The following is a 14044-nucleotide window of genomic DNA, read 5'->3' as shown; positions in this document are numbered from 1 at the left end:
GTGGTAGGAGACTAATTCATCGTCACCCCAAACTATCAAGTCAAAATTGTGAAGGTCATTTAGAACCTCATTTACTCGTAACCTCAAATAAACCTTTAAGGAATAATTTGCAAGGTCATGTAGAGGTCAAAGGGACATTTTCAAAAGAAATCGAGATAAGCGTTTCTTCGCCTCTGTCTGTCAGGATGCTTGATTAACGTGAGTCATCTTGCCTCTCACGATAAAGTCTTGACTTTTACTCACTTTCCACTTCATCTCTTCGCTTAGAGATCGTTATATATTGTTACGCCCGCGCTGCTGGACGCCCGGTACTAAGAAGGCTGTGTGTCGTTCCTTGACGACGGATTGTTGTTTTAAAAACAAGTGCCGTAGTGACTTGACTTCAAGCTGTCAAACTGTTCGAACGTATTTCTCTGTACTACCGTGTTACATTAAAGAGTTGTTAAAGTTCTCAGTGGTGTCCTATCTCCTCAGTTCTTTCCGGGAGCGTGCGTAACATTTTGGGGGTTCATCCGGGATCCGTTTGACAAATCCTGCGTAACGCGCGCGAATTTTTGGTGACTCCTAGTGCGAGAGTAAGAGATATCAACCACACATTCCTTGAGGAAGATTCAGTTTCGGACACCGACAAGTGCAACGATGAAGGCTGATTCGCTTCGCGCGAAGCTGCAGTAATTGAGGGAGGAGCGGCATGAGGACGTCAGGGGCTGCTTCGATACCAGAAGGATCCGTTCTCAGCTCGTGGCGGTACCCGCGAAGGGACATGAAGAATTTAAACCAGCTAAGTTGTTCCCATAATATTTCCGCGGACGGGGCTCCGTCAAGCGCGCCGGTAATTTTCCTTGCGCGAGTGTAAATGCGGACGTAGGACAGCGCCGCACGGCTTTAAAGTAAAATCTGTCACGTTTGTCAAATCGGTGCCTCTGCGTGAATTTCCCACGCAATTTTCTTTCTTTTCGCGCGCGGTCGGTTGGGATGAGACCATGGAAACAATAGATCTCTAGCGCCATGTTAAAAAGAATGTGGGTTGAATGGGGCATTTCCGCGGGAAATGCCCGTCGTTTTGGGGGATGAATTGAATTTTGCCAAGCTTCGCGGGGCCGATTCGGCGGGGAGAATTCTGGTCTCGGAGTGCGGCGACTCGTTAGGGGAGAGCGGGTCCGTTTCTTAAAAGTTTAAGTGCGTCAGCTTAAGGACGTTACTGTTTCGAATTTATGTTCGTTTAAGGCTGTTCGTTTGTTTCAAATTTCAGAAATTTTTCGGAAGGCGGAATTGCTACAAAAAGCAAACGGCAGTGGAATTCTTCAAAGGGAGAGAGGAAGAGAGAGTGAATTTGTTATTAAGAAGACTGCCTTGCCCACGGTTTTTGAGCCGTGGTTTTTCCGTGGGACGTAGGGTAAATGCCGAGGCAGGGACTTGAGGAGTCCTTCGGGATGACGGGTCCACGGTGATTACCCCCCTCTTGTCCGAAGAAATGAAGAGGAGGCACCGCTGAAAAGGAGTTTCTCTTCGCGGGATCGACCTTCTAAAGTTTTGGAGAACCAACTATTCTTCAGAGAGGAAACGAGAAGAAAGTCCTTTCCGAGGTTGGATGTTGGAATCTAAAACGGCAGGCTCGGTAACTCGGACAGCAGTTCGAGGTAGAGTAGGGTCGTGGCTCCTAGAGCATCGCAGCTAGAAGTTTTTTTTCGATACCTAGTTGTCAGGACGACAACTTTTGAAGAAAGGGGACAGTGTTACGCCCCTGCCCGTTTGATCGGTCAGCTGTTCTGACCGATCGATATATTGATTTTCGTGAAGAGCGTTGTCAACTGTCATGAGCTTGACAACACAAATAAACAAGGAATTGTATCTCGGTTTCGGATTTGGACAGTTGTGTAAATAACCGCTGGAATAAAGTCGCTTGAATTATAAGTGTTGTGTGTCTTTTTCCTTTCCGCGAGCGCGCGCGTAACATTTTGGAGAGAGTGGTCGTCTCTTCTTCAAGAAATGCCGAATAGTGGCCAAAAAATCCGCCAAAAAAAACTTTTGGAAAAGGATGGAGGTCCTGGATTTCCCCGCAGTCAAATTGGGACCAATTTGGGGGCGGCGCTCGGTAACCTGAGACAAAGCTCGGAGAGCAGAAGGTCATCTTGGAACTTTTGTGTTTTAGCCAGGGGAACGGAAAACCGCTTTAAGACTACCCTCTTGGATTATCGGGACGACAATCTTAAAGAGGGAGAGTAGTATTACGCCCGCGCTGCTGGACACCCTGGTACTGAGGAGGCCGTGTGTCGTTCCTTGACGATGGGCTGTTGTTTTAAAAACAAGTGTCTTAGCGACTTGACTCCGAGCTGTCAAACTGTTCAAATGTATTTCTCTCTATTACCGTGTTACATTAAAAAGTAGTTAAAGTTGTCAGTGGTGTCTCAGTTCTTTCCGGAAGCGTGCGTAACAATATATATTGTATATTTTTGGATTTGATACTTTTAAATCATGATATTGACCATATCCGAGGTACCAAATCACAGTCATGATATGGCTGCAACAGCCTACTGTGCGTGAACCACTCTCGCATGTGCAACATTATTCTATTATCGATTCTCGACCTCTTTTCTTTCTATCTATCAGGACGAAAATATGATAAAACTTGCCTCCCCGGTAACGAGATGTCATATATGTTTTAATTAACAAAGGACTTTGAACTATAATGCCGTAATCAAAATAATTCAAAGCAGCTGTTATATGTCTTCGATCAGGCTGGAATTTCTGCACTAAAAAAATTCCTTCTTTTTCGTGTTCAGCGTAATAAGAAATCGCATTATTTATCTGGCACGGACCTAAACTAATGTAATATAAATTATTGATTGTTAATTGTGGAAATCGAAACAACTTATTATTTTCCTCGTTGTCTATCACACGGTATTCAATTTCAAGATATGGAGATCTAAGTTGTGATCTAAGTGAGATCTAACAAGGGGACCTTACGGGTCATGGAACACCGATTTTTTTTATACTTATAGGATTTAAAGATCAGTACCCGGACTTCAATTTCCTAAAGCAGTACGACGCGCTTCTCAAAAATACTCGAGAAAATCGATTTTGAAGATCTCCGATATCTGTAAGTACAGAAAATTTTAACCTATTGTCAGAGCCGCTCGTAGCCGAGCGCACAGAGCTCTAGTTTCGTAAGCGCGGAGTCGCTGGTTCGATTCTCGCTCTGGCCTCAATTTTTTTTTCATAAGTTAATAAAGTTTTTTTTTTAATCCTATATCTTAACATTTATCAAATTGAAATGCTAATTAATTATTAAATATTTATTTGTTATTTTTTAAATAAAAATTAACATTTTTTTATTTTTAATTACTACTTGATTGAAAATGCGAATATTTATAATAAATTAAAATTTGGTACAAAAAATGGAAAACATTAAAGAAAATAAAATACTTTTTAAGAGATTACAAGTAAATACAAAAATAATATAAAAAACAAAAATAATATTTATAAAAATGGTTGTTTAATTTTTATGAGTTATTAATTCATGTATGTTATAAAATATATTAATAATAAATACATTTGACATTACTCGTCAGTATTACATGAGCCAATTTAATTTTTATTTAAAAAATAACAAATAAATATTTAATAATTAATTAGCATTTCAATTTGATAAATGTTAAGATATCGGATTTAAAAAAAAACTTTATTAACTTATGAAAAAAAAATTGAGGCCAGAGCGAGAATCGAACCAGCGACTCCGCGCTTACGAAACTAGAGCTCTGTGCGCTCGGCTACGAGCGGCTCTGACAATAGGTTAAAATTTTTTGTACTTACAGATATCGGAAATCTTCAAAATCGATTTTCTCGAGTATTTTTGAGAAGCGCGTCGTACTGCTTTAGGAAATTGAAGTCCGGGTACTGATCTTCAAATCCTATAAGTATAAAAAAAATCGGTGTTCCATGACCCGTAAGGTCCCCTTGTAAGATTAAATTGTTGAGCTACTTCTTTCAAAAGATTAAGCACATTCAGACGTGATTTCATCACATTGGCAATATCAGGATGTATTTTGTCAGAGAGGATTGGTTCACGAAACAAATTTAATAATGCAAAAGCAATTAAAAGTGCTTCATGCACTAATCATGCTCAAATATCGCATTGTGAGCTGGCAAGGCAAAGATTTTAAACTTGTTTTTCAGTCTACCAAAAACTTGTTCAACAATCCATCGTACTTTTGTAACAAATCGTGATAAATTTGTTTATAGAGTGTTTAATTGACCTAGGCCAGGACAGTAAACGTTCAATTTTTTTTCCTTTCTCAAAAATTCCATAACATCTCGAAAGCTTCTGTCAACTAATATAATGTCACCTTCAGAGAGTGTTTATTACATGTTGATTTGTTTCGAAACATTCTTTCAATATAGTCTCGTCATTATGCTTTGCAGCAAACGGACTAAGAACAAACAAAACATAACCATCAGATGTGCAACCAACCATAGGTTTTACTAATGCTTATCCCTACACTAAGGGCATATTTTTCTGCTCACTCCATAATTGTTTTTGTCCTGCGAAATTCTTTGATTTGTGGGCGAGATGATATGTAGCATCAAAGATACAACAAGCTTTGTCATCTAGAATATCAAATAATTTCTTAGCCATAGGAGTGTGATTCACAAGCACAGAGCGATCGTTATTATTTATAAATTGAGGCACAAAGTTTTCAAATAGATTTTTTTTAGCATTAGTCATATAATTCGCAATGGTTCGTTCACTAACAGTAAATAAAAAAGCAAGTTGATTATTAGAGAGTGCAGTGCGCAATTTGCATAAAAAACTGCTACATGCTTAAGCTGACATGTTCGCATAAAGGTGCAGATTTTTTTCAAATTGCGGTTTATCATAAGCAAACCAAGCCTTAAAGTGTCGTTTTCAATAAAATCCATATAATCAATATTAAAGATAGTCTGATTTAATTTTTTTCTGAGTTTTTGATAGTATCCAAACATAAAATCACTTATCGTTTTGCGATCTTCACGTAGAACTTTATTTAATACTTGCTTGACAAGTGGCCAGTAATTGCTTACTCCAATATAATTACTGCATAGATGAGCATCAAGTTGAATGAAAAATTTGTAATTCATGAGAAAGTCACAATGAATTTAAATCGGCACAGAAATTAAATTATCAATATTCGTACAAGCAAATGTACATCAATTGCGTGAATTAAGTCCTTTTTTATAAATTGACAAATCAGGGGTATTTGGATCAGAATTATCTAGTTTTTTATTTAGAAAGTAGCAACTTTTGCAGATTTTACTTTGTGCTGGAACTGTATCTAATTCACTTAGTTTACGTTTTTTTGCATTACCGGAAACACGTAACTTATTAATAATACTTAATCGGTTGTCTATAGCATCAGTAGAATAAAACCTGTAAGTTTTAGATCGTTTTTGTTCATCACAACCTAAACAGTTAGTGAAAGGCTTTTTTTTTAATTGGATCGAAAAACTATGTAGAAATATAATTCTGTTGTATAGAAACACTTAAGATCACAATAATTACAAAATATAATTCGTAAAACAATGTAAATAGTTGCTAACTATCCTAAAAAGGACTGTTGAGCAAGCAACTAGCCACCTGAAAAAAATGCTCTCCAACTATCCTAAAAAGGACTGTTAAAGAACGATAACAGCAAACAATATAAATGCTCGTTAATTATCCAGAAAAGGACTGTCCAACAAGCAACTACCCAAAAAAAGTCAATGCTTTTCATCTACAATCGTGTCTCTCTATAAGCACGCTCTCTGTAAGTATGGGTTCCCTCTGGTGGTCTTCGTGTAGGTGCGCTGAAGGGAAACTATGTTCTCCCACTTTCGCATTCCTACGGGCGCATGTGCTTAGCGTTACTGCGCACGCATGTCTTTGTCTTTTATATTATCTTTGTTTAACGCTTGACCTACGAGAGTAGAGAGTAGGTCAATCTCTGTAAGCGTGTTTCTTTGTATAAATACGCTGGACAGCTCCGAAGGCACGGTTATACATTTAATCAAAAAAATCACAGAATACTACTTTTGATAACAATTTTTCGTAGCTCAATAACAATTATGTAATCTGTAAAATATCTCAGTGAAAAAGTTATCACTACTAAAACTATTTAAAAAATCATAGTAAATACCGCAGCATTTCAGAAATAGGTAGTATCTATATTTGAAATATTGTTATAAGATTATCGGATATATAAAATATAAGGCAAGATAAAATCGTGTTGACATAAGATAACGTTAACGTTAATAAAATACTCCCGTATATACGTGTACTCTGCATTCAGAGACCTCAGAAATACATATCCGACATCAGTTAAAAAATATTTTCCTGAAAATCGCAAGTTGACCTCTAAATGACATTCACAATTCTGACTTCAAACGTCGATTTGAGGGCACGATAAATTAATCTTCTAACAGATAAAGAAATCTTATCTGAAACATTTTTTTATATGAGAAATAACCTCGAGGTTTTTTGTGTTGAACGGATAAAATGTATATATGAATAAAAAATCGGCCCGTTTTTATATGTGTAAAATTCGATCGTCAACTTCCACGTGGTGCACATCGGGTCACTCTGATGACGGCAGTATGATTGAGTTAAACACGAATAAAATTAATGTGTAATATTATTGATACTCAAAATTTATGATATTAAAAAAAAATCGTATTTATTCGTCAAAATACCCTAAAATTCAGTGCAAATTTCAAACTCGTGTGCAATCAACAAAAAACATCGTAGCGACATGTTTTTTTTTTAATTGCTTAGAAAAGAAAGAATTTTAAGAATCTGGATTAATATTAGCAAGATTTTAACAAGAAACTTGTGAAAAATGATAACAAACTGTTCCTTTTTTTTAAATAAAAAAAAACATGTTTGGTTTTTATGCGATACAAAAAGTTCACACTTAACAAATCAAACTTTCGCCTAGGGATTCTCAAAGTAGAGTCTTTGACCTTTAATTTAAAAAAAGTACATATAATTTGGATGATTTTTCACAAAGTTGCATTATTTTGAAGATTGCCTAAAAATTCGGTCAAAATGTTTGTCTTGTTTTTTTGCGCCAGTATAGTTTTTTAATAAATAAACAAATTTCATATTTAGTAATATTTGTCTTTGTTGTACATATTTAAATATTTTATTTATTTTTGTAGCAAGAGTTTCTCTTTTGCAATTTGGAGATGTAAGATTGCTGTCATTTTCAAATATTATAACGTATTTAACTTTAACTATATAAATATGGACTGCCAGTAGCTAACTTTAGACTGGTAGCTAAAATGTGTCGCGCCACCATCAACCAATTGAGAAATTGGAGAATTAAAATAACGTCAGGGCTACGTTTAGAAACGTCACCAAATGTTCTTATATCATTCTATCCTTGTCTCACATTCAACGAACAACAAGGATAGAATGATGCCCAAGAGTACTCAGATAACGTTCTGAACGCAGCTAAGCTGTTATAAACGTTATGAAGCCTGTGCTCAGAGCGTTTAGAGTTTATGAACAATATTCAGAATTATATATTAGTATTAATAAAATGGATGTTTATTAAAACAACATTTTTATTGTTTTTTTATTTTCCAGTAATAAAAATAATATGAAAGTAATAATTTTTTTGGTATCCACGATTAGATACGTATAAAATAATAATCGTTGCAGCACAAGTTTACAATTTTTTTAGAATAAATAAAAAATAAATAAAATGCTCCAAATGTGTTTAATAAAATAAAACATTAAGAAATGTTAATGTATTCTTAATACATTGTATCTGCTTAATAATTTTAATATGCATTCTCATGAAATTACGGAAATTCTTAGCATAATAGAAAACCACAGATTCATATTAATAAAATTAATTCCTTAATTATTTTTAATAATAAAATTATATTATTATGAAAAACATATTACTTTAAAATGCATAATACATTTCATCGGCATAACTTAACAAAAACTATTATTTTTCAATATATATTAAAAAATAATAGTTTTTGTTAGATTATGTCAAAAAATAATGTTCAATTATTATTATTTATTATATATTTTATATTGTATTAAAAATTTTATGTTAAAATTTTATTCTATTAAAATGTTTTTTTATTAAATATATTTTAATTTTAAATATCTAAATACATATGCTATATTTTAATTATTTACGTTTAACAATAAGTCTTTTATATGTATATATTTGTGTAACTTATTTACACTTTAAATTTCTCTTCTGACATTACATTATCTTTATATTATTAGTTTATTTTCATTTAAGCCTGTATTTATGTTATATACTACTTAGAAACTGATGTTCATAGCTAGAGTCTATATTTAAAATCATTTTTAGTTTATTTTCACATACTACAAGAATTATTTTATTGGTTACGGTCTTAAATATACAATCCGACTAATAACACTAATAATAGAGTACAAAATATACTTTATTTTAGTTAATGCTTTTTATGATGTGTTTATATTTCCCGCTCTTTGGTCGATGGGGCGGAGTCAAGAGACACAGTAGCGGCTCGCGCCAAGTAAACGCGCAGCGCGAAATCTAAATCTCAGAGATGTTAGCTACAAATTTCAGTACAGAAGTGAATAGAAAAAGTGGGGGTCTAAAAGACTAGCAGTCCATACTTATATAGTCAAAGGTATTTAAGTTTTAATATTTATCTTTGATTTGCTGACACTAATCACCATATATCGATATCTTTTATACGATCTTGATATAATGTGCTCTGGTGTCTGAGTGACATGAATTGACAGGTTAGCTAAGATTATGTTCACGAAAGCGACAAAGCATCGGTAACTCTGCGAGAGTTCGTATATGTTACCGTATACGTGTCACAAAATGGCGCGCATACAAAGATAATAACAAAAGCAAACGTGCAAAAAACGTGGTAAGCGTGCAGAAAAATCACGTGAAAAAATATTGCTGAACGGTTTACGCCGTTTATTGGGAGAATAAAAACAGTAAAATAATAAATGAGAAAATTATTCCATAGAAAATAGGAGATTTTCCAAGAAAGGAGCGCGTAAAAGATCATTTTCCACATTTAACAAAATAGTACATTAACAAAGGCGAAAAGTCAGCTTTTTTAGCACAAGTACATTCACTCGTACAAGAAAAAACCAATCCGCACGAGTTGCATTTTTGTTATAAGCGTCAAAAATATTCCTTGAATGACACAAATTGACAGGTTAGCCAAGGTTAGGTTTGCGAAAGTGACGAAGCGTTGATAATTTTGCGAGAGTTACGTGTCGCGAGATAGCAGAGAAGCGTCGATAGTTCTGTAATAGTTATCGTATGTGTATCGCAAAATAACATGTGTGCGATAACTCCATACAGCACAGCATCTTTCAGAAAACTTTCCGAAAAACATCTAACACAAAATATTTTTCAAATATCTTTCAGATCTTTCAAAAAATTTTCTAAAGGATGTGTGTTGTGTGGAACGAAGGCAAAGATATAAAAAATGTTTGTATAAGTCGTGCTGCAAAGTTTTTTGCAACAAATTACGTTATCTATTGTCATGCGTATTGCGTTCCGCCGCGCGGAACCGCGATGCGAATCAAAAATGGTACAAGAGGAGAGGGAGAATGGACATTCCCTTAAGCATCCCTCGAATTACCGCCGAGCGATCCGCGGGAATTATTACCAAATGTTGGGCGCTCTTCCGTCGTGTCAAATCACCAACGGAATCTCGCGAACTTAACTCTTCTACTCTGACGTCCCGTTTCACGCTCACACAATGCAGTCAGCCGACCGCTCCAAAATCTTCGGCAGAGAGGCGGGGCGGTAGGCCACGGTCGACCGTTTGTTCGAGTGAGACAAGAAAAGAAATAATTTACACTCCTATTGTAGAACAAATTAACAGCGCGTTTATTCGAAAGAAAAAAAATAACAATAATAATTAATAAGAGAGCAAAGAAATGGAGCAGAAATTTCGCTTCACGCGCAAGTTACATAGTTGCTAAGAAAATTCGGAATAAACAGTACTAAGAAGAAAGCGTGCAATACTAGAGACAGGACGACACGAAAATATGATTTTCAAGGAAACGCTGAATACAAAGAGTTAGCAAGATGCTAAGGTAACAAATCTAATAGACAAACACGAAGCGGATAATTAAATTTGGAGCAACATTAAAACGCGGACGTAACAACGACACAGTGGCGCGCGGTCAACGAAGATACTAATAAGATATAATAAGGAGTTGAACGAAATTCCGGAGGCGACGCGAACACCTGTGATGTTACGAAACGAGAAATCGTCGCCGAGACGCAGAGCAACGAATCGTACGCCCCACGAACGCTCTGAAGAACACGCTCTTTCAACGCAACGCGGCCCGCTTCTCGCCGCCGGAGCCTCACACAATTCGCGCTTCCGTTTTACCGCGTACAAGGTCAGATCGCCAGAATCCGGCCCGATCGCGAAGCCCGCAGAGTACTCCGCGCGTCTTTCTCAGACTCAATCGCGCGCGATGTCACAATTACACAGTTCAGGCACTACAAATTCACGAACACGCTCTACATGCGTGCAATGCAATGGTGGGCGCGCTGCCAGACCTTGCACGCGACCGAACGCTCTTCCCCGTCGTCGTATGAGGCCACGATCCTCGATGGACGTTTTTCGCGTACTCCGCGATACGATACGCGAAATTCTTAGCTCACGCAAATTCTCGGCGGCCCGCGCTTAGGCGTCGATCGGTCTTTTTACTCAACGCTAACAGGTACGTCCCCGGGTACTCTACGACACTAATGAGCTCGATCCCAACACGCGGACGCGTTCCACCGACTTGTGAGTGGATTTACACTGAAGAGTACGCAACTCGGGCAACCTCATCAGTTTTCTCGTCTTTCGGAATCCCCGCCAAGGCCCTTGACTCCTCGCTGGACACGGCCCGACACGCTCAACACTTCACTCTCTTGCGAGAGCGGCCGGGCTCCGAAACAATATCGACGGCTGGTGCGGAAGAGAGCGGTCGAGACGAAAGGTGCTCGATCGCAAGTCAATGGTACTCCCCACGCAGAGGGTGCGCTACTTGGCTGCACGTGATTTCAGCCAATAAGAGGTACGCGTTACGCGCTTCACGACCGCTCGCTATCATCGACGTACGCGCCCTAATTTCGCGAGGCGTCCTTCGATCGCAGGGCTCTCGATCCTTCCCCCTTGCTGGCGGCCTCCTGGTTCGTCTGATTTTTCCAGGGCCAATACGGAAGATTTGCTACAGCTAGAGGGTCCTCCACCGTTACCGGATTTGTCGATTTTTCCGCTGTAATGCCTCGTCGAGTTTTCCGCCGTGCCGCTTTTTCCGCGGTTTGGGTCGGGGGTCTCAAACTCCCGCGGCACTTTCCTCGTACCCCAGCCCTGTCCTCTGTTTTCCTTCACTCCGTCAAGGCCGGATTCCCGTGCAACGTCCCTCGGTGTTTTTCGGCGAGTGAGGCGCCCAATACGTAAAATACAGGAAAGAAAATATAATTAATAATCGCAAATAATATCGCTAATGTGGCCTGCACGCTCCCCGCATCTCCCGGCCGCTCTCTCGAGCACGAGCCCGGGCCTTGTGGCGGCGGAGGGACGAAACTGCAACGTCATACTATTAAAGAACAAAAAATATATAACAATGTTAAAATATAGAAATCGGCGACTTTACGCATGAAAAAGTGATAAACAAAACACTTTCGACGCATATGCACTTTTTCATGCGTAGTCACCAATTTCCACAATTTTCTCAAACAAGTAACACGTCATTACAGTTTTCCTTAAATAGATGGCAAAAATCATACAGAAAAACTTTTCAGCATGACTCTCTGCACGTTGGATTATTTTTCATACCTTTGCCTTACCACACTCGCATGCACATTTTCCGACACAAATATAGTAACTCTCGCAATATTACTGACACTTCGTCGCTTTTACAAACTTAACATTGGCTAACCTAACAATTGGTGTCATTCAAGGATATCAGATCAGACATTGCGTCATATCAAGACCGTCTAAAAGAAGTCAAACGTGGTGATAGTATTAGTAATAACGTACTGAAAAAACGCTATGTAATAATTAGTGTCAAACTATATAAAAATAAAATCTTTATTTGCAGCTCTGCCCCGCAAACCTCTCCTTTAGCTTGCCTTATCAGCTAAACCGCTCCTCGCCTCCATTTTCTACACATTTGTAACAAAAAATAGTGTGTGCAACTCATGCGGATCGGTTATTACCCACTTATGTGGATAAACGCATTCGCCTTCAGTTCGGGTGTTCCCGCATTTTTGGAAAATAATTGTTTTTCCATACTTGTTACATGTACTATTTTTAAAATTTTTTCTTCACTCAAATAGTTGAATTTTTATTATTCTCGAATTCAATTTGTTTCCATGTAGCACATAATATTTAAAAAAACGTTAAAATATAATCATGTTAAAGTGTAAATGTTTCTTCACTATTTGAATCTATATTGATTTTTCTTTATTGATTACTGCAATTTTGAGCAATACATAATAAATTATTTTTTTAAATTGAAAATTGCACGCACGCATGTACGTACATATATTCATATACGAACAGAATAAATAACAATAGAAATAACCATTGGTCTGTTCCTTTTAGCTGTACTGTTGCACAAGTGCAACATGTTAGAGTAAGGTAAATATATTTTTTCTCATTCTAACTTATTACATCAGTGTAGCAATGAAAAAGGTCATACCAGTGGTATGATATCAGTGACTTTTATCATAGGAGATAAATTGCGACTGTAACTGTTAATAAATTGAATCTATGGATGATAGTAGCTTAGGTCAACCATACGTCTGAAGTAATATACAGACAGATTAAAAATTGAATCAAATAATTACATTTGTACGCTATGTATACATACTTTTTCTTGTGCGCTTACTATTGCGATATTATTTCAATAAATATCAGAAATTTCTTCAATGACCTTTTAACATTAAATTTACGTTTTGCAATAAAATTAAATTTATAAAATTAAATTTATAAAATTAAATTTATAATATTAAAATTATAAAATTAAATCAACAGTGCAACACTGTAATTCAACGAAATGTTAATTCAATATCGATATACTATATACGTAGCGAGTTTTTCATCTATGAAAAATGTCTCACAGTGACAAGTAAAAAATTTATATTATTGTACTGAAAAAATTCCATAACAACAAAAATTTGTTAATACATAAAATTGACAGTTCTGTGCCGGACTTTTGCTGTGGAAGACGCTTTATAAATATGTTTCCGTTCTTTTAAATAAAGTTGGTGTTCAGACGAAGTCTTGCTTAGCTTTCTTTCCACGAGTGAGTACGTGTGTGAGAATGACAGAAAGCGTCTCGACGTAACAATATCATAAAAATAATAGTTACTTGTACGAGTTTTGCTTGGGGCAACAGGAACAGCAGTTGGTACTGCTGGCAATTCGTCCGTTGTTGTATCAATGGCAAGTAATTCTGTGTCGAGCTGCTCTTGCTGAAGTTCCTCTAACTCTCTCTCTAACTCGTCTTCATCGGCATCTTGACCGAACGCCACTGGATTAGATATGGCATCTGAAATTTCTCTCGCCACATCTTGTTGCTCTGCTATGTCGTCCATCATATCATGTACTTTATCGACATCCCTGTAAAATATATTTAAATAAAAATTAAGTTATAATATAAATATAAAACTATTTAATGAATAAATCATTCAACATATATATGACTCAGGCATATTTCAAACACTTGAATATTTTCACATTAAAAAAAAAAGCTTTAATAATATCGTTATACAATGTTGATGCCATTTTGTTTAAATTTATATATATTTTAGAACAGTTCGATCAGTAATTTAATCAAGATTTCATTAAAAAATTGGGTAATTATTCAGTTTAGGGGAGGCAGCTCCAATGACCTTGACCTTGACATGTTATCAAGGTCACTTCCTGAGTGACCTTCGAAAGATTTTAACCGTCGCTCGTAATTCGTAAAGTTATTAACAAAAAAATACAACATAATTATTCAGTATAGAAGTACATCACATGGTTTTGC

At 36.6% G+C, this 14044-nt stretch overlaps 1 protein-coding gene across 1 annotated transcript in view; it reads right to left on the bottom strand.

Moving 5' to 3' along the window:
- LOC105835170 (charged multivesicular body protein 4b) overlaps positions 1 to 14044 on the bottom strand; it is a 45967-nt gene that overhangs the window by 21660 nt on the left and 10263 nt on the right. Inside the window, exon 3 of the mRNA XM_036289029.1 lies at positions 13385 to 13635. Coding sequence (XP_036144922.1) covers positions 13385 to 13635 — 251 coding nt within the window. The remainder of the gene's footprint in view (positions 1 to 13384; positions 13636 to 14044) is intronic.

The sequence above is a fragment of the Monomorium pharaonis genome, chromosome 6 (genome assembly GCF_013373865.1).
Source record: "Monomorium pharaonis isolate MP-MQ-018 chromosome 6, ASM1337386v2, whole genome shotgun sequence".
NCBI classification, from domain to species: Eukaryota; Metazoa; Arthropoda; class Insecta; order Hymenoptera; family Formicidae; genus Monomorium; species Monomorium pharaonis.
Note: the sequence above shows the minus strand (reverse complement) of the source record. Positions and strands in the feature narration are given on the sequence as shown.